Here is a 20,280-nt window from a genome sequence, read left to right on the forward strand (position 1 = left end):
TTTAATAAATAAATACATCATAAATATAAATCAATCTTTTGCTATCAATCAAAGAAATAGATGAGCCTGTGTCTTGTGTTGTTCATCCAGCAGTGTTTCTAGCTGCATTTGCCCTTTCAGTAGTACCATAATAAGATTCTCTTAAACATCAGGTAGAAATGGTCCCTTCCTTTGTGAAATTGCCCTTTTTGGTGATGGAATAGGAATGTCTGCCCCCCCCCCCAACTCATCCAGTTCACCAGGAGCCTCAAAAACAGTTCCTCATAGGATATGGGGCTTTCATTAGAATGCTTAGAATGTTAAAAATATGCTGACAGTGAGTTTTCTGGTTAGGCAGAGCTGTTGTTCTGGCCTAGGCATTCAAAGTTAACATTAATTTTGTGGAGAGGCCTTAGTTCAGTGGAAGAAGCATCTGCTTTGCATACAGAATATCCTAGGTTCAATTTCCAGCATCTCCTGGAGAGCCGCTGCCAAGCAGTGTAGATACCAGTGAGCCAGACTAGTGTATGACTGGCAGCTTTCTGTGTAAGAGAGAAGTGGCCAGGCTGACTGTATTCTAGCCAGATCCAGTGTGTGCACTTCAAGGAAGCAGAAAGGCAGTATGCATTCGCTATAATTGAGGAGACTGGAGCCTCATCCATCTCCTTGTTAGGCTGGCAGTTTTTTACATGGCTAGCACTTGACTTTCATCATAGCTGTGGAATAGCACTTTGGATAGCAGTCTTGTAAGGTCCTGTTGGATATTTCTAGACACTGCTTAGAGCAGTGTTTCTCAAACTTGGGTCTCTAGCTCTTGTTTGACTATGATGCACATTATCCCTTTCTAGTGGGACCAGTGGTCAGGAATGATGGGAGATGTAGTCCAACCACAGCTGGGGACCCAAGTTTTAGAACATCATCTGAGCAGTATCAACAAAGCCCCACTGCCCCTCTGGCTCACGAGGAGACTCTCCCCAGAGCAGAAAAGGATGTCCCCTTCAGACTCTTGGGTGGGTCTCCTCGCAAGCCACTAGGACTCTCCTGGGCGGACCCCACTTCCAGGTTCCCGGCAGAAGTGGGAAGACTGGCTTGCGTGTGGCTGCACACATGTAGATCGCATGCAAATAGGGAGTTGCCTGTACTCAATGTAATATAATTTTTAATACTTCTAAAGATGGGGAAAACATGGTTTATGAGAAGTTACTTCACTCTCCTGGGCACAAAGTAGAAATTAATTGTTCTGTAAAGTTTTGCTTCAAAGCTATGCTTTTGGTTACACAAAAATAAGGTAACCTTTGTATCAGGATCTGAGTGTAACACACCATTTCAGGTGACTCTTGTCAGATGTCTTACCTTACCTATTGCTCTAAGATGACTCCCTTGCCCCAGCTGAGGCATCCACTCAAGAGAAGGCAGGTCTTTGGGATTCTTTGGCTGCTGATTCTTTGGCTGCTAAAAACCTTGGGCAGATTTGCCATCCAGTGGGAACAGGGACAACGGGAAGGCAGTAGCCTGTGATGGGGAGATTGTTTCCTTGAGTATGTGGTCTCTTGAATACAAAGCTTGCTTTCTGTTATCACAGGTCCTGTGATAACAGGGTGGCCCAAGGCCCCTCTGTGTGCCCCTGTTTGCATGGGCATGTCCCACATGACTCAGAAAATTGCTTCCCAACTCTTTCCTCAGGATGCAGGTTATGGGATGAAATCCTTCATTGCCCAAGAAGAAAAAGAAGAAGAGGGAGAACAGCAAGTAGGAGAAAAGGAAGAAGAAAACAATCTGAAGATAGATGATGAGGTAGAACCAGCACTGCACAGTGGCTCACCAGGGAAGTGCCAGATATTCTCAACCATAACCTTAGATGGGGTTGTAATAATAATAATAACAATTGTAAGAATGTATTGTTTGTACCCTGAGTGGGTTTCACCAGCCACTCTGGGTGGCCGGCCTCCAGCATAATAAAAGCACAGCAAAACATCAAACATTAAAAACTTCCTGATACATGGCTGCCTTAAGATGTCTTCGGAAAGTTGTGTAGTTGTTTATCTGTTTGACATCTGTCAGGAGGCTGTTCCACAGGGTGGGCGCCACTACCGAGAAGGCCCTCTGCCTGGTTTCCTGAAACTTTACTTCTCACGGTAGGGGAATGGCCAGAAGGCCCTTGGAGCTGGACCTCAGTGTCCGGGCTAAACAACGGGGGTGGAGATGCTCCTTCCGGATAACCTCTTCCTTCACCTGCCAAACAGACCCAGTGTGTGACGGCTTTCTCCCATCCACCCCTTAGATACGCTGTGCCCCCTGGAACACTACGCGGGCCTTTATTGCAGCAATGAACGGGAAATGTCTCTTGGACGTGACTGGAGTGGCAGACCCTACAGGATGTGGAGAAGGATTCTCTTATGTGAAGATCCCACACAAGTCATCTCAGCGGAAAGTAAGTGGATGGCCCAGGTTAGGAAAGTTAGGAAAATGGGCCAGGCCAGCCATTGTTGTAGGCCAGCCTCTTAGGGGGCTGCCTCCTCCTCCTCCTCCTCCTCCTCCTGCTGCTCCTTCATTCTTACTCATTGGCAAGGAAAGGGGCAGAACAGCAGTTTCCTGCTAGACCCCCTGATTACCTCTGAGGGGCTTGCATAGGGTTAGGGAGGCTACTGGAGCTGAAGAGTTTCTCCCCAAGGCCCAGGCCTAGGAAGTGTGGGGAGGGAGACAAATGGGCAGGATACCAGAAGGAAGAAACCTGCTCTTCCTCCTCCAAGCAGGATGACAAGCCGCTCCAGAAGAAGACAGTGACTGGGTCGGATGCAGATCTCCGGCGCCTGTCACTCAAAAGTGGCAAGCAGATGCTGCGACAGTTTGGAATTCCTGAAGAGGAGGTAAGCACAGGGTAGGGGCTGTTGCAGGAGCATGCCTTCATGCCCTGGGCCTCCCTCGGCAGCCTCCTGCAGTCACCCAATCTCTTGTTCTGCAGATCAACAAGCTTTCCCGCTGGGAGATTGTTGATGTCGTGCGTGCGATATCCACAAAGCAGGCTCGCTTTGATGAAGAATTGACAAACAAATTTGCCCGTGGTTCTCGCTTCTCTGCAGCAGAGCAGAAGGAGAGGTACAAGGAGAACTGCCAACGCATCTTTGACTTGCAGAACAAGTGAGTTCTTCTGCCAATGCTACGGGTAGTGGTCCAACTCTACATAAGGCAGCGCTCGCTCTGTGTGTGTGTGTGTGTGTGTGTGTGTGTGTGTGTGTGTAGGAACTGGATGTAGCAGAGTCACTAGGGCTCGGTGGCATTTGTGTTTCCATCCTCCTGTTTGTGGCCCAAATGCTTCCATGGTGCAGACCTCAGAGATTGACCCTTGTGGTGGTTTTCTGCTGCAGAGTTCTGGCGTCCACTGACATCTTATCTACAGACACTGACAGTAGCTCTGCTGAGGACAGTGATGTTAAGGAGATGGGGAAGGAGGTTGAGAGCATGGTACAGGACAACAAGACCCGTCGCCAGCTGTTGAGGGACAAGGAGGAGAAGGAACGGAAGGAGCTACAGAAGATGCTGATGGAGAAGAAAAGCATCAACCACAAGGAGAGGAGTGTGAAGAACCAGAAGGACGGAAAAGAGCTGTGTGAGTGCCTGGCAGGGGCAGGGAGGTCCCCAGACAGAGCACCCAGTTATGGTCTTAATGCAAAGGGGGGGGGCACCCGTCGCACTCCTGGTGGTGTTGGACTTCAGCTTCCATCAGGCTCAGCCAGCATGGACTATGGTGTGGGATTATAGGAGCTGTAGTCCTGGTGTGTGTGTCTGTGTGTATACAGATATAGACATAAACATAATTTATTATTTATCTTTAAGCAGGACTGTGGTTTTAATTTAATTTCTCTATATGGGCTCGGGTACCCTGTTAGGGAAAAGGAGCAGGTTTTTTTTTTTCCTTATAACATATTTTTTATTAAATTTTCAAAAATTTCACATATATATTCCAATGCATAATAATTTTTTCTCTTGTTTTCTCGACTTCCCTCCCCGTTTTTCATGGCTTTTTTTTATTTCTCCCCCTTGCTGCACAGAGGTGGTCTGCAATGGGCCTGGTGCCTGAAGAGTATGTCCTTCTCTCTATTTCCCAGGCATTTTATTATTAACTTTCTCCTTTAGTGCATGATGGTTTTTGTATAACTGATGTACTTGGGGAAGGAGGTGATGATTTAATTGTTGGGCATCTGTGTAGAATCATAATTTTATTGTGTTTAGTGCACCTAATTTTTCAAATTTCTTTGTATTTTCTGCAAGTTGCCTGGAGACCCTTGTGGCGGTAAAGTGACAAAGAGAGAGAGAAAAAGAAAGAGGGAAAGAGAGAAAGAAAGAACAATTAATAATAACAGTAGCCATTGACAAGTGGCATAACTAGCAGGCAGGTCAGGAGGATGAAACATTTCACAAAATGTGTTCATTTTCATTAAGAATGTTTATAAGTTGCCAACTCATTAAAAAATACACCATAGTAAAACAATAATAAAATAAAGTAAAAATGATCAACAATGAACCACATTAATGCTGTTCAAATCCTTGCCCAGAACATGGGTATTCACATGCAGCAAAATATCAGGGTTGTAGGTGTGCCTGTGTGATTTCAGGAGCAACAACGTTCCAAATTGCAAGCACTACTAGGAGAAGAGCCTTGTTTTGCAGAGAAATGAAACAAAGATAAGCATCGGATAGTCAGCAGGGCTTATTCAGATGGTGGCCGGCCTTGTGATGGTCCTTGACCATTTAGGCCTTGGAAATTACAGAGAAAGAGAAGCTGGAGAGTAGAACAGAAATGCGCATGAGAATGCACAATGTGCCTGGAATGCACATTGCCTAAAGTTCTGCATGGTACAGTGGTGGATGACTGTTCCTTTGTGTGCGCCCTCTCCCAAGGCTCCTGAACGCCTGCCTTTGCAGCTTGCCATAGGATCTTGGAGACTAGGCATTTTGTTTCTTACCCAGGGAGTTCACTGCCTTTGACAACACAGCCATGCTTTCCCCTGCAGCCTCCACCCCTGGCAACCCAGGAAAGCCAAGCGATAGCAGTGGCATGGCTTCTGCGACCAGCCCTGGTCCTGCCACCACTTCCGCCCCCCGCTGCTTGAAAATCTTCCGCACTTTCCGCGATGAGGACGGGAAGGAGTACAAGAGATGCGAGACGGTCCGCAATCCATTGGTCATCGACGCCTACATGAAGATAAGGAAAACCAAGGATGATGAGTCCATGTAAGGCAGAGCTTTCCAAACTGTCTGTCATGACACGTTAGGGGTCGGCTGTAGCGTGTAGGTGTGTTGCGCGAACACTCTCCACGCTCCTCCCGGGGCTGGAAAGGGGTTAGTTTAACCTCTGGTTTGCTAGTAAAACTGAACTGCTGTGTCATGAAATGATGCATGTCTAAAATGTATGTCACCAGCAGGAAAAATTTGGAAAGCTCTGATGTAAGGGCATCGCAGGGAGCCTGCTTTCCCTTAGGGGGTGTTATTGGCTTGTTTTCTTTTCTTGTTTTTATTATATATTTTGTGTTTTTAGCATGTATTTTTTTGCTACGAACCACCCCGAGATCTATGGATGAAGGGTGCTATACAAATTGTATTATTATTATTATTATTATTATTATTATTATTATTATTATTATTATTAACAGTATACAGTGGTGCCTTGCAAGATGAAAAGAATCCGTTCCGCGAGTCTCTTCGTCTAGCGGTTTTTTCGTCTTGTGAAGCTAGCCCATTGATGGCTTAGCGGATTAGCGCTTGACGGCTTAGCGGGTTAGCGCTTAGCGGCTTAGCAGCTTTTAACGGCTTTTAGCGGCTTAGCGGATCAGCTGATAAGTGGCTTAGCGGCTTAGAAAAAGGGGGGGAGGGGGAAAAAACCGCAGGAACTCGCAAGACATTTTTGTCTTGCGAAGCAAGCCCATAGGGAAATTCGTTTTGTGAAGCGCCTCCAAAACGGAAAACCCTTTCGTCTAGCGGGTTTTCCGTCTTGCGAGGCGTTCGTCTTGCGGGGCACCACTGTACTTATTATTATTATTATTATTATTATTATTATTTATTATTATTAATTTGGGTAGAGTGGGAATCTCCTTGTGAAAGGAGAGGTGCAGAAGGCTGCAAATGCACAGTATGTTTATATTTTTATTGTGTGTGTTTTTTAAATTACACCCTGCCTTTCTGCCTCTTTCTATATGAAATTTAAAGCAAGCAGGCTAACAAACATATGAGCAGGATGCAGCAGGAAATAAAACAGCCAGCATATGGAGTCAGGCAGAGTAAATCAAATCAGGAAGCAGCCAATGCTGTAGTGCAGGGATGAGGAACCTGTGGCCCTCCAGATGTTGTTGGACTTCAGCTCCCATCAGCTCCAGTCAGTGTAGCCAGTGGTCAGGGATGATGAGGGATGTAGTTTAGAACATCTAGAGAGCCACTTGACTCCCAGTGTGGTTTATGTTTATCTCAGTGCCTGAATATTTACTGGCTGGCCATACCAATAGGCCAGGGATGGGAAAAATATATGGTCCTCTGAGTGTTGTTGGACTACAGCTCCCATCAGTGCTGGACAGCATAGTCAGTGGTCTGGGTTGATGGGAGTTGGAGTCCTGCAACATTGTGTTCCTCACCACTGCCTTAACTGAAGACCTTTGTGTTTCCAGCCGGAGGTTTGCCATCTCAGAAAAGCAGCGTCAGAAGCTGCGGTGTGAAAAGCGCCAGATCCAGTTGAAGTTGATGCGGCTTAAACGAAAGAAAGAGAAGGAGCAGCAGAAGGCTCCTCCCAAGAAAAAGCTCAGGTTGGAGAAGGTAAGCAGGCTTTCTTGAAAGCTTCAGCTGCTTCTGACTCCTTTTCTTGCAGTGTTATTATAAATAAAGAAGTAATGGTCTTGTATCTGTGAAGAGACATATGCCAGTGTGCTGCGCAACACCTCAGAGACCAAAGCAGAGGAGTCATGCAGCCCAGCTAATGGAGCTTTCTTTTTTGAAACAGATTTTGATGAATCCAGATTGCATTGCAGCAAAATCCAGATAGAAAAAGCAGAACAAAACCCAGAGGGGTAGCCATGCAGTGGAAATACTTAAAGAGTCCCATGGCACCTTAAAGGCTAACACAATTTACTAAGGAATAAGCATTCCTGGACTCAAGCCCCCTTTGTCAGATGCATGAAGCGAAAGTTAGATGATGTACAAAGAAGAAAATTTAACATATGCTTCAGCTCCAATTACCACTGACTAATTTTTGGCATGGAAACCTTAACTTTTAACATTTCAGATATCTCATTCAGCCCACATTTTACCAGCTTCCTTGCGAGAATACAGTGGTACCTTGGGTTAAGAACTTCTGGAGGTCCATTCTTAACCTGAAACTATTCTTAACCTGAGGTACCACTTTAGCTAATGGGGCCTCCCACTGCCACCGTGCCACCACTGCACGATTTCTGTTCTCATCCTGAAGTAAAGTTCTTAACCTGAGGTACTATTTCTGGGTTAGCAGAGTCTGTAACCTGAAGCGTCTGTAACCCGAGATACCACTGTATCTTGGGGGGGGGCTTTGTCAAAAGCCTTACTGAAATCAAGATACACTATGTCCACAGCATTTCCCTGATCCACCAAGTTTGTAATTCTATTTTAAAAAAAAAGAAATTGGATTCATCGGCGCACACTGGGTGGGTATGTGCATGGGTTGAGACTTTATTTTCAAAATGTGCAAACAGCCTTTCTGCTTAAAGGTACACACAGCAGGGGAGCACTTGGGAAGAAGTCCAGCACTTTTTCACAAGCTCCCACCCCACCCCACCCCACCCCACCCCACCTTGGTTTTGTTGCTGCCTTCAGCTAGTGCTGGTGTTACAGTTGATGGGAGCACTGCCTATCCCTCGATAACTCTGCTTTTGTGCTTCTGAAGTAGCCTGCAACCATTCATTCCTTTGCTTTTGCTTGCAGATTAAGTGTAGTGCTTGCGGTACTAGTGGGCACATGAAGAACAACAAAATCTGCCCAGCCAAACTGCCCTCCGAGCCTGTTGCCATGACGGTGGAGCAGGAGGAGGAGCTGGAGAAGACCATCATTCCCACCAATGACAGTGAGCTGATCAAAGTGGAGGGAACCAAGATTGTCTTAGGGAAGCAACTTGTTAAGAGGTAAGGGCCGTGTTTGGCACCATCTCACAGATAGAGGTGCAGGGATCCTGCCTGGGCTATGAACATCATAAGAGCCTACTGGTTGATGCCCATCACAGTCCAGTCCAGAATCCTGTTCTCACAGTGGGCACCCAGATGACTGTGGGAAACCTTCAATAAGGACCTGAGCACAAAAGCACTCTTCCTCCGTTGGTGTCCAGCAACCGGTATTCAGAAACGTTGCTGCCATTGACAGCATTGCCTTTCCTGCATTTGTCCACTTTTAAAGCCATCCAAGATGGTGGCCATCCTCCTGTGGGAGTGAGTTCCACAGTTTAACCATGTGTTTCATAAAGAAGTATTATTTTTAATCCGTCTTGGATCTCCAAACATTCAAATGTCATTGGACGTCCACAATGACAGAGAGAGAAACTTTCCCCAAACACTTTCCCCATTCCATGCATAATGCTATAAACTTACATCATGTGATCTCTTGCTCACTTTCCTCTAAATTAAGAAGTCCAGAACAAGGTGGAAGAGTTGAAATCCCTTCCTGTGGACGTGTGGAAGTCATCCACATGTGGCAGTGGGTGAACACCTTGTCATTGCCCGGGCCATACAGGGCCACGTATTCCAAAACGGAGAGAAAATCCAGACCTGTATTAACTGATTGTCTTCTGGATGACTCCCACACATATCTAGTAGTAAGTGCCCAATACTCCAGTCTTTCTCACAGACTGGCATAGGTCTGTGCAGGACTACCTTTGAAGGTGACTCAGAAACCACAACTAATCAGAATGCAGCAGTAGATTGGTGACTGGGAGTGGCTGCCGGGACCATGTAACACCAGTCCTAAACAATCTATACTGGCTCCCAGTACATTTCTGAGCACAATTCAAAGTGTTGGTGCTGACCTTTAAAGCCCTAAAGGTATACAGGCCTCGACCCTGTATACCTGAAGGGGCGTCTCTATCCCCATCGTCAGCTCTGACACTGAGGTCCAGCTTTGAGGGTCTTCTGCTGGTTCCCTCACTACAAGAAGGGAACCATTCTTGACAGTGGTGCCCACCCTGTGGAATGCTCTCCCACCAGATGTCAAGGAGATAAAGAACGACACAATTGCATGGCCCCATCAGCCAAAAACCTTGCAGAAAAGAAACATTTTTACCTAAAGTGCTTACATCAGCAAAGATGCCTCTTTGATGTGCTTGGTGAGGCTGTTCCCAAAAAGAGGTCCCGCAACCAAGACGGTTTCAAGTCATTGGGGTAATTGGTTTATATACCAGCCATTGCACAAGCCACAATGAATTTTACAGGAAGATCAAATAAACCCATAACACCGTAAAATCACACAAGCCTTAAAAAATAAGAACACAACAGTTCATAACAAGTTGCTAAATACCATTTACTATTATCCACAGGAGCAGCAACTGTCTGGTGTACAGTGTAGGACAGGTAGTACCACCAAATCTAAATGAAGCAGCAGGCTGCTGTGTGGGCTGATGGGGTTAAAGTTGTTCAACTTACAGCTCCAGTTACCCCAGACTAGACCCAATAAAAGAGTAAATGGGCTTCATATTGTGCTCTTTATGGTTTAATCAGTCCCTCCCAGAGGGGCAGCCGGGCCCACTGGAGGGAGAGGTGGTGGAAACTGCAGCGTGTTTCTCCTCCCTCTCTCTCCTTGCAGCGCGAATGAAGTTCGCAAGAAGTCTTTAGTCCTGAAGTTCACAAAAGGACAGCTTCTGCAAAAGAAGGAACAGGGCTCTGGAACCACGGCTACTAGTAGCTACTTAAACGTGAGTCCTTGTGTTGCTTTCATTGCCCCCACCCCACCCCTTGCCCTTGCCCACTATCCATCTTGGAAATGGTGGCAACAGCAAGTGCTTATTCTAAGCCTCAGCCATGGCTGGTTCACTGTAGACCAGGAACAGCCAAAGGGCAACTCCTCCCCAAAAAAGTAGAGACCAATTAGATGCTTTGAGGTGCCCTTTGTCAAGATTCCCAAAAGTCCATCATACGTAAACTTTGGAAGTGCCTTTAATGTCCCACTTCTCTCTCTTTCAGCAGCCTCAGAAGTCCAGCCACCAGGGGAGCACAGCCCCCATAGAGATACTGTCTTATATCCTGGAAGGCATTATCAACGAAATGCAAGAACTTCCAAATGTAAGACCTTTTCACCTGTGAGGTTTGATTTTGCCTCTTCTGGCTCTATGTCATTTGCAAAGACAAGGGGGCATTATCCTATCCATATATCAGGAGAGCTAGTTCCTTGAGAAATTCTTGTCTCATATCAGCATTGAGCATTTGAGGGCAATCTTTCTACTATTTCGAGGATGTTGCCTCTCCACCTCCTGCCAAACTCTACTCCATGAGTTGTGGGCTCAGTCTTCGACAGCTCACATTCTGTTTAGTGGGGTGTATGAAAAGTGCTGTGTATCAGAATCATACATCAAAATGTATTATTGGTGTCAGCAGCTTTCAAAGGGGATCAGAAAAATTCTCATGGAGGAAAAGGGAGAGAGGTCAATCAGTGGCTACAAATCAGGCCAGAAAAGGAGAAGCCCAGGCCAGGGAGCTAGTGCCATCAGCCCCAGAAATTGGCCTGATAATATTTTGTGCCATTTGTTGGTGTTAACTGCGTTCATATTTTAAACCCTGGACCGCCTTGGATGCCTTGGCAAAAAGGTGGTGTATAAATGCAATAATAATAATTAAAGAAGAGGTGGTTAAGTCTACCTCTGGATGCCAGTTGCCTTCCTGGCTGAGCATAGGGGGAAACATAATGCTTTATATCCTGCCTTCTTGCAGCAAGCACATCACAGTTGCCTAAAAAGATGGGACCTACCTTTGGCCCGGTCCAGTGCGGCTGCTCCTGCAATCTTGAAATAGTGAAATGACTGTTAAGAAATGATGAGGAACAGTTGAAGGAGCTGTTGGAAAACACCCTGGGGTCACCTGCAAACCCCCAGAACTCTGAGCATCCTCCAATGTGCGCAGCACTGGAAAAGGCCTCTCCCTTCCTCTCCAGGGCGCTCAGTGACATATATCAGCTTGATATATGCACACTAATCTTCTGGCATAACATAACGAGAAGAATGAGACATTGTAGATCTAAGCTACTATTTATTTACATACTATATACAGACTACAATATAATGGCGACCATTCTCTTCAGCTCCGAGATAACAACCAAAATAATAATAATAATAATAATAATAATAATAATAATTTTTATTTATACCCCGCCCTCCCCAGCCAAAGCCGGGCTCAGAGCGGCTTACAAGCAATAATAAAAACAAGTTGAATGATTACAACTTAAAAACAAAATTAAAATACAACATTAAAATATTGAAACATTAAAATATTAATTGTGAAAGTACATTACAAAGTACATACAACGGAAGAGCGGTCAGGCTGTCTTCCGTTTCCACAGTCTTCTCAGAGAGGCGTGTGATTTACACCAGTCACATTTTGCAGCATCAGCTGAATGAAATACTAACAGGAGTTGGGCATGTTTAGCCTGGAAAAGAGGAGACTGAGAGGAGATATCTGAAGGGCTGTCACATGGAGGAGGGTGCAAGCTTGTTTTCTCTTGCTCTGGAAGGCAAGGCTTGAACCAATGGCTTCAAGTTGCAGGAAAGGAGATTCTGACTAAACATACCAGAAGACTTTCTGACAGTCAAGAGCTACTTGACAGTGGAACAGACTCCCTTGAGAGGTTGTGGACTCCCCTTCCTTGGAATGGCTCCAGTGGCCCTTTTGAGGGAGACGGGTTTCATTATCTGCCCTCTCTCCTTGGCAGGTGAACAAAGCAATGGCTTTATCTGGGTTTGTTTGTTTGTCTTAAAAAAATGTTTTTTTCATGTTGTTGTATCCATCCCTGGTAACTTAAGGGAGGGTGGTATATTAAGAAATAAAAGGGATGCTCACATTCTTTCCCGGTTTACCTCTGCCAGACATGTTACTTCCACAAGCCTGTTAGCAGGAGGGGTGTCAGAAATTATCGCAAGATCATCGGCCGACCAATGGACCTGTACACCCTGCGCCAGAATGTCCGTAAGCAATCTTACAAATCAAGCAAAGAATTTCGAGAGCACCTGGAGCTGATTGTGAAGAACAGTGCCACGTTCAATGGTGAGAGTTAATTTTCTTTCTTTCTTTCTTTCTTTCTTTCTTTCTTTCTTTCTTTCTGAACTGTTTCTCTTCTGCTCTTTCTTCCCTCCTTGTGCAAAGTGTCCCAGCCTCAAAAAACAGGTTACGGCAACTGGGGCAGTGACCTGGTGCTCTTTCTGAGGATGTTCAGGGAAGAGGAGGAATGGGCTAGGCAAAGGGTGGCTTTTAAGTATTGATCTTTTTAAAAAAACAAAACCTCCAATATTTTATTTTTCCAATTTTTCATTTTACAATGTTTCTAACAAAAAAGTTAAATATAAACAAAAATCAACGTTTTCTTCAACTTCCCTCCCCTCCTCTCTACTGTTCATTATTTCATGTCACAGACTTACTGCATAACCAATTCCAACCAATTTATAAATTTTATCTTTTTCCTCTCTATAAGTTATTTTTTACTGCTCGTGTTTACATCAATCCTGCTGAAGTTTTTAATTGTTTACAATTTGTCTTCATATATTCAACAATCTACCCCCATTCTGTTAAAAAAAAGGTCTCTCATCTTGATCTTTTATTCTTCCAGTAAGTTTCGCCATCTCTGCATAGCTGTGTAAGGCTACCTTGTGCTGGGGAATTTCCTTCTGATGCTCACCTACTTTACACTGTGAACTACTTTCTTCTTTAAACCCTCTGGTGATGGTCCTCTCTTCACTAGGTGTCCAATTATTTCTCTGACGGATGGCCTTATATATTTGTAAGTTGCCTGCATGCTCCCCTTTGTAATTTCCTGGTTTCCTTTGCTCTCAGTGTGACTGCTTCTCTTTCCCTTGTCTGATTTCTCAACTGGACCTGCTAAGAAAAAACCTCATCAATCTTGAGTGATTTCAGTTAGAACTAGTCCTTCTGGACTACCAAGGAAGGGTTGTGATACCTGCTCCTTTCCTCTGGGGCCATGATCTCCCAGCAGCTTGGGGACAGTGGGAATGGAGCAAAATAAAAGCATTGCTTTGCTGGCTGCTTCTCTACTGCCATCACACCGTGGAGCAGCCTTTGCCAATCTGATGCCCATCAGATGTTTTGGACTGCAACTTCAGTGTGACTTTGTTGACTTGGGCTGATGGGAATTTTGGTCTAAAACATCTGGAGGACGCCAGTTGGATGTAAAATCAAGTGTGTGCTCTCTGAGACTTCTGATGAGTCTCCAGGTTAGCTCTCCATACCACTGGGGAACAGGACCAACTTAACCACATGTAATCTTAAATGTGTAACTTGCCTTTTGTCAAGACAGTTCACAACAACACCATCCCACAATAAAGGTTTCTGCTGTGTGTTTGCAGGGCCAGAGCACAAGTTGACTCAGATTGCTCAGTCAATGCTGGACTTCGGTGATCAAAAATTGAAAGAGGCAAGTCAGATTGTGGAGGGAGGGGTTGCTTGTGGCTTGGAGGTAAGGGCGTTGCTTAGCCACTTAGGGTACTTTTAGGGCTGAGCTGTTTGCATAAACAGTTTGGTGATTCTGGACTGAAGGGAGATCTCTCTTGAAAGGACTAAAGGCAGCCAGAGTGGTTTGTTGGATGCTTGCGTTAGGAGCTGAGCATAGGACCTGCTCTCTTGAATTAACAGTTTTTAGTGGTAGAGTTTGAATGGTGACTTTACTATCCAATACTAATTTTGGTTTCTGGATTTTAACTGAAAGTTACTAAATTTGAAAGTGCAGAATAGATTTCCAAACAGATTGTGAATGTTGTATTAGCTGTGGGTGAGAAAGATTCCATGGTCATTATCTAATTAAACAAAACTTATTGCTGGAAGGACAGAATCAGAATCAGAATCACACACAAAATATGAACACAAACAACAAAATTTTTGGTTGTTGAAAAAAAACATTTCTCCAAAAAGGACACCAATTTATTTAATGGTAAAACATGATCTTGTTTGTCTACAGCTTATTTTAACTATAAATTTTTTTAAAACTGGAATGTAGTGCTTTTTAATAATAGTGGTATTAGTGAAAATGAAAAAAGACAGTTCCAGGTAACTGAGAGAATGTGAACAATAAGCTTCTTTTATGGGTCATGTTGCATGTGAGAAAACCAGCCCAAATTGCTGGAGATTTTGAGTTGTAGCTGACTTTCCTTATGAATAAAGATGGGACATGTGTGAATGCCTTCTGTTTTAAAACCTGAACTACTGGTAATTGGATAGGAACAGAAGATGCTGAAATATATTTTTGAAATTACATAAGCAATAAAAATACAGTAGGCACATAGAAAACCACCCCATACTGAGTCAGGCCATTGTTCCATCTTAACTCATTTAGCTCTCCAGGGTATCGGGTAGGAAACATTCACAGCTCTACCTGGAAATGCCAAGGATTGAACCCAGGACCTTCTGCATGCAAAGGAGGTGCCCTGCCGTTGAGTAGTGTTCAGCAAAATGTGGGTTGCTATAAAGGAGTTGCTCTGGAGCTGAGTGTGTTTCTGTACCTTGGTGTCCTTTCAGAAGGAAGATAAACTGGCTCGTTTGGAAAAGGCAATTAATCGCCTTCTGGATGATGTTCATCAAGCGGCCTTCTCCTATATTCTGGACAAGATTGTATCCCAGAAGATAAAGGCTGTTCCTCATGTATGTCTGCCCTTAGCATTTGGTGGTGATGGAAAAGAGCTTGTGGAAAAGGGGACTGTCACAGTAGCCTTGTGCTTGGAGGATAAAGCTATCAGTGATTTCTAGCCACAATGACTATGTTCTACCTCCACTTCTAAATACCAGTTGCTGGGAATCACAAGTGGGGATAGTTTCTGTTACACTCATGTCTTCCTTTTGGGCTTTCCACTGGCCTCCACTTGGCTGCTGTGCAAGCAGGATGGTGGGACTACAGTGGTACCTCGGGTTAAGAACTTAATTAGTTCTGGAGGTCCGTTCTTAACCTGAAACCATTCTTAACCTGAGGTACCACTGTAGCTAATGGGGCCTCCCGCTGCCGCTGCGCGATTTCTGTTCTCATCCTGAAGCAAAGTTCTTAACCCGAGGTACTACTTCCGGGTTAGCGGAGTCTGTAACCTGAAGCGTCTGTAACCCGAGGTACCACTGTATATGGTTCCTGAGCTGTATTTGAGCAGCACTGCATTTAACAAATGCTGATGCTGCACAGCTCCAAAATTATCTGGCTCTGGAGTTCCTTACTTTGGGTTTGATGAAAATGCTATGGTAGAATCCAGGCACCTCCAGAGGACTTAGGATTTGTTGGCAGATAATGGGATGTTCCCTCTAGATTCAGCTTGATGTTGTACAAAAGCTTTTCAGTGTCTTATGCAGATACTGGATCCAGCATGCAATTCACCGTGCAAGACTTGCTTGCTCATTCTCTTTTTACCCTCTTTTTGCTTGCAGGCCAGGCTCTTTTTCCGTCCTGTAAACAGGAGACGCGTGCCAAAATATTACAAAGTCATTGTCAGCCCGATGGACCTGAGGACTATCAGCAAGGTGCGAACTTTGAAGGGTGCAGCTGTTGTTGGTTTATGTTGCAGCTTCTCAGAACTGTCTTTTGTAAACTGCTTCAAGGTTTTCTTACAATCAGGCAATGTATAAATTTAGTTAAATGAAATAAAAGAAGCCTTGGCAGAAAAGGCCCAAGGTTGATGGCAGCATGTTAAATCCCAGATAAAATACCAGGAATAGAACTGGAATATGGAAATGTGGGCTGAGGGTGAAGAAATTCTGCTTGCCTAATCTCAGCCACCAGCTGCTGACTTGGAGGCCAAAAAGTCATGGGGAAAATAAATAACTCAAAGACATGTGCTGTATTTTGTAACTCTGGCTTGGGTCATGTTGAGCAATCAGGGAGGTTGTGATGGGGAGAAGCAGTTCTATATGTGAAAGGAATCACCAGGACACTCCAAAATATTAGTGAAGGGTAAGGAAGAAAGGGTCCTCGTAAAGGATCCACTTCAGACTTTTTGTATGCCAGAATCAAGAATTCATATTGCCTCCTTAAGGCTTCACATTCCCATCTTGTCTCCTATTCATTCATTCTAGAATATCTCCAGACATAAATACCAGAACCGAGAAGTCTTTATGGATGACGTGAAACTGATCCTTGCCAACAGCATTAAATACAATGGTAAGAGACCCTCTTGGCTCCTTGCCATGTCTGCAGCCCTTTGACTCACATTTACAGAGAGTTATCGGGGCTTTGTGGGGCACCTTTGCGAGAAGAAAAGGCTAAGGAGTAAACCCTACACAAATCTGGATGGCAGTTAGATGGCATCTTGTAGGCCTCCTTCTGGCAACTCCTGCAGCCCAGCTAGTGCCAAACATCTTGCTCTGCTTTCCTTTGGACCACATCAGTGAGGCTGAGAGAGGGGTCTTGCCAGCTGGGCAGCCCAGGACCTCCAGACACACTGCCCAGGCTTGTGCTCCGGGGAGGTCACTTTGATGCTGCTAATGAAGCAGTTTGTCTTTATCCCCAGAGGCACACTCCATTGTCTCTTGAGACAGACAGATGCCAGCAATAAGGGCAAGACCTGAATGTGACTCCACATCTACTCATTAAGACATTAATGTATGCTTTTCCAAAATGTAGCTAGTTCCCTTAATGAAAATTGCTTCTTCTGGGGACTTTTCTGTTAAGCTTCTTCAGCTCTAAGGGGTCCAATACTGCTTTGTAAGCAGGCATGAACAGAATATAGGAGGGCTGGTTAATCCCCAGCCTGGGGCTTCTAATCTGTCCTCCCCATCCAGCAATTTTTTCTGTCCCGCAAGATCCCACCAATTTTGGTAGCAAAGGGGCAGTCACAGCGCTGAGAAAGCCAGAGAGCTTTTAATTCTCTCCACTGAGTCCAGCTCCCTGGTGGACATGCAACCTACTATCTCCCACATTATCAGATAGATCATTTGATTGAGTGGAAAGGGGGGATTCCTCTCCTCAAGCTAGCTGGTTTGTGTTGATTAGCTGAGGAGGGGCTGAATGTCTGGTGTGCATGTTGAGAGTGTGCAATGCTCACTTCCACTGCAGGCATATGGCCCCTGGGGAGCGGGAATTGGCAGACAGGCCTTGAAAGTTTACCTGCTCATGGACTAGAGTATTGGTTTTGATTAAATCTCAGGGCCTCTTAAAATGTGCTTGGGGGAGGGGAGGTTCAGGAGTCTTACATGGTCAGAGCTTAAGGAAACCTTAAGGAGTTCTGCAGGGAAGAGAGCCTTTGAAGAATACCACATTCGGTTGCCACCAGTGAACAATGGTAAAGCTTTGGAAAGCTCTGGGTGCATATCACAAGGAAGCATGGACCTTGGCCCTGAAGAGGACCACTTGGAAGTGGGTTGCTTATTCCTGTGGCTTTCTTGTGTGCTCAGGTCTTAAGGAGCAGCATTAAGGAGATGTGGTTTGTTTGTTTGTATCTCCAATTCAGGTCCTGACAGCCAGAACACAAAAACAGCTCAGAAGATGGTGGACATCTGTTACAAGGCACTAGGAGAGGTAGGTGGCCCAGCAAGCCAATGCTGCCAAGGACTGTTTTTAATTCTTCAGCAAACACTTACTTTCTCTGTCTTTCTGCTTCTTCAGTATGATGAGCACTTGACCCAGCTTGAGAAGGATATCTCTGCTGTTAACAAAGCAGCCTTAGAGGAGGCAGACCTGGAGAGCTTTGACCCAACCAGCTCTCAGCCCTGCATGCCCCAGGTGAGGCTGCTTGCCAAAGCTCTCTTTTCAGGGACCGTCTTCTGTCATCAAGACCTGTGGCTGCAGTTTGGGATGGTGGCTGCAGCAGGGATAATGTATGTGCTTCTTTCTGACTCAACCCTGCCTATGTTGTTCTGCTTTATTAGATTTCTGAGCCACACCTCCATGCTGGGCCTAGTAGCACTGGGAGACCATCTGGCTGGGAAAGAGCCCATTGGCCAGCTAGGCCCTTCCTGGCTACTTTAGCAGGCAGCATTGCCTACTCTGATTCTCTCCAGTGTCTTAGACAAGGAGGAGGTTTTCCTATCACCTGGTACCTGTTCCTTTTTAAATGGGTGTGTGCGCGCTAGAGACTGAGCTGCTGACCACCAGCTTGAAGAGCCCCATCTTCACACAGAGTCAGAGTAGCCAATGCTGCCTGTGAGAGAACACAGTACTTGGGCTAGTTGGGCAGTTGTCTGACCTGGTGTAAGGCAGCTTTGCCCTGGCCACCAGCATTTCTTTCATATGGCAGGCACAAGAACTTTACATGGCTGCCACTTCAGTTATTCAACAGGCTTTCAGGAATAGTTATTGTTACTGAATCAGTGAAAATATTTCTAGGTTGCTTTACATTCAAGGCTTCAAAGGCGACTTGCACTTAAAAAAACAACAACAAATTAGTAACAAAAATCACAGGTATACACAGCGTTAAAGCAGCACAGAAATTACAGGCTAGTTGTAGCTCTCTATTACGATTACGATTACTACTACAATTTTTATGCCATTCCTGAGGATTACAGGGTGGTTTACAATATAAAAACAAAAAGTGCAATTGTAGCAAACAAAAGCAATAACTCCTCAGCACACAGTTTAAAAGGCCATAGATTGTTTCATCAGCCGAAAGCCTGGTTACAGAGGAATGTTTTTTCTCCTGGTGCCTAAAGGTGTATAATGAAGGTGCCAGGTGAGCCTCTCTGGGGAGTCTCATGTTGCCACTCTCCGGACCTCCCATGAAGTGGGCACATGAAGAAGGGCCTCCAATGACGATTGCAGGGTCTGGGTCAGTTCACATGGGGGGGGGGGGCAAGCGGTCCTTGAGGTATTGCAGTCCTGAGCTGTTCAAGGCTCTCTCGGTCAAAATCAGCACTTTGAATTGGGTCTGGAAACTAATTGGCAGCCGGTGCTGTGGGCCAGGATTGGCATTATGTGCTCAAACCGTCTTGCCCATAACAGAAGTGTTCTGTTCCACAGCTTTTAATGTCATCTGATGTTTCATTATTTTATTCACTGCTGGAGGCTCAGATTCCCACTGACTTTGGGCAAATCATTGGCTCTGCCTCACTCACTCTGCAAGGTTGTTGTGAGTATAGATGAGTAGAGCAACCTTGTGTGCAAGGTGGTTGCAAATCATCTGCTTGCTGCAAAATACTGCAGAAGTAAGTACTAGTGCGGCTGGTGATGCAGGCACTTGGGTTTATTTCTGAAACAACTGCAGTTTGCCAGGGCCATTTTTAGAGAGCAGCTAGCTACCTTCTGCATATGCCAGGAAATTCTCTGCAACCTCCTTTCTACCACTGGTTGTTCCATCATGACAGGAAGCGGAAGATGAAAACAGAGACCTGGGTGAAAAGGAAGAAGGCTCAGTGCAGCAGCCTCAGGCGAGCATGCATTATGAAGACTTGACCCTGTCAGATAACGAGGAAAGTGACAGCAGTGGCAAGGAAGACGATGACACTGTCACACGTAAGTTTTCACTCTTTACATAGCAAACTGCCTTACGCTGAGTTAAACCATTGCTCCATCTAACTCATGATTGCCTACACTGGCTGGCAGTGGTTTCTAGGGCTCCAGATCAGCCAGGGGTTGGACCTGGGACCTTCTGCGTGCAAAGCAGGTGCTCTGCCATTGTGCTGTGGTCCTTTGGCTATTAGCAAGAAGCAAACGCTTGTGAATTCAGGCAAATGTACATTCCTTTCAGTTGCTGTGACTTACCAGGACCCTGCAAACTGACCACAAGCTGTTGCCAGAGTTTGTCCTTGGTTGAAGTTTGTGGTTAGTGAGGAAGCATCTTAAGCCAAGACTCCTCACTTCCTTTCTCCTCCCAGCTTGCTTAAACCAGGGGCAAGATGTTCCTAGCCAATCCACAGAGCCTTTTGGATCTCCCCACTCCCCATCTCTTCTTCTGCACCCCGGTGTGGTTATTAACCTCTCCCCCTCTAAGCCTAATTGCTATGCTTATGGGGTAGAGGTTTTTTTCTTTGGCAGTAGGGGGCAGCAGCCCTCTCATTCTAATGCAGGATTAGGGGGAAACAACTCTAGAACACATTATTTCCTAAGTCTAATTGCAGTGCTGATGGGGGGGGGGCCTTCTTTGGGGTGGGGGCTAGAATGTAAGGAGGGGTGGAGTAATGCTCC

The 20,280-nt window shown here is 45.4% G+C and overlaps 2 protein-coding genes across 8 annotated transcripts in view; one reads left to right on the forward strand and one right to left on the reverse strand.

Moving 5' to 3' along the window:
- The window catches only part of ARHGEF6 (Rac/Cdc42 guanine nucleotide exchange factor 6), a 370,252-nt gene that overhangs the window by 168,126 nt on the left and 181,846 nt on the right, over window positions 1–20,280 (reverse strand). The gene's annotated exons all lie outside the window — the stretch shown is intronic.
- TAF1 (TATA-box binding protein associated factor 1) overlaps window positions 1–20,280 on the forward strand; it is a 56,351-nt gene that overhangs the window by 31,669 nt on the left and 4,402 nt on the right. For 5 of the 7 annotated variants that reach the window (XM_081848276.1, XM_081848277.1, XM_081848275.1 and 2 more), the window contains 18 exons: window positions 1,663–1,773; window positions 2,261–2,410; window positions 2,730–2,846; window positions 2,942–3,117; window positions 3,345–3,586; window positions 4,992–5,211; window positions 6,636–6,780; window positions 7,918–8,114; window positions 9,781–9,889; window positions 10,158–10,256; window positions 12,050–12,227; window positions 13,541–13,608; window positions 14,706–14,828; window positions 15,594–15,686; window positions 16,239–16,323; window positions 17,612–17,679; window positions 17,767–17,883; window positions 19,461–19,608. In XM_081848276.1, coding sequence (XP_081704402.1) covers window positions 1,663–1,773; window positions 2,261–2,410; window positions 2,730–2,846; window positions 2,942–3,117; window positions 3,345–3,586; window positions 4,992–5,211; window positions 6,636–6,780; window positions 7,918–8,114; window positions 9,781–9,889; window positions 10,158–10,256; window positions 12,050–12,227; window positions 13,541–13,608; window positions 14,706–14,828; window positions 15,594–15,686; window positions 16,239–16,323; window positions 17,612–17,679; window positions 17,767–17,883; window positions 19,461–19,608 — 2,446 coding nt within the window. The remainder of the gene's footprint in view (window positions 1–1,662; window positions 1,774–2,260; window positions 2,411–2,729; window positions 2,847–2,941; window positions 3,118–3,344; window positions 3,587–4,991; window positions 5,212–6,635; window positions 6,781–7,917; window positions 8,115–9,780; window positions 9,890–10,157; window positions 10,257–12,049; window positions 12,228–13,540; window positions 13,609–14,705; window positions 14,829–15,593; window positions 15,687–16,238; window positions 16,324–17,611; window positions 17,680–17,766; window positions 17,884–19,460; window positions 19,609–20,280) is intronic. The other 2 variants (XM_081848273.1, XM_081848274.1) reach the window with 2 other exon arrangements.

Source organism: Podarcis erhardii (genome assembly GCF_964252035.2).
Source record: "Podarcis erhardii genome assembly, chromosome: Z".
NCBI classification, from domain to species: Eukaryota; Metazoa; Chordata; class Lepidosauria; order Squamata; family Lacertidae; genus Podarcis; species Podarcis erhardii.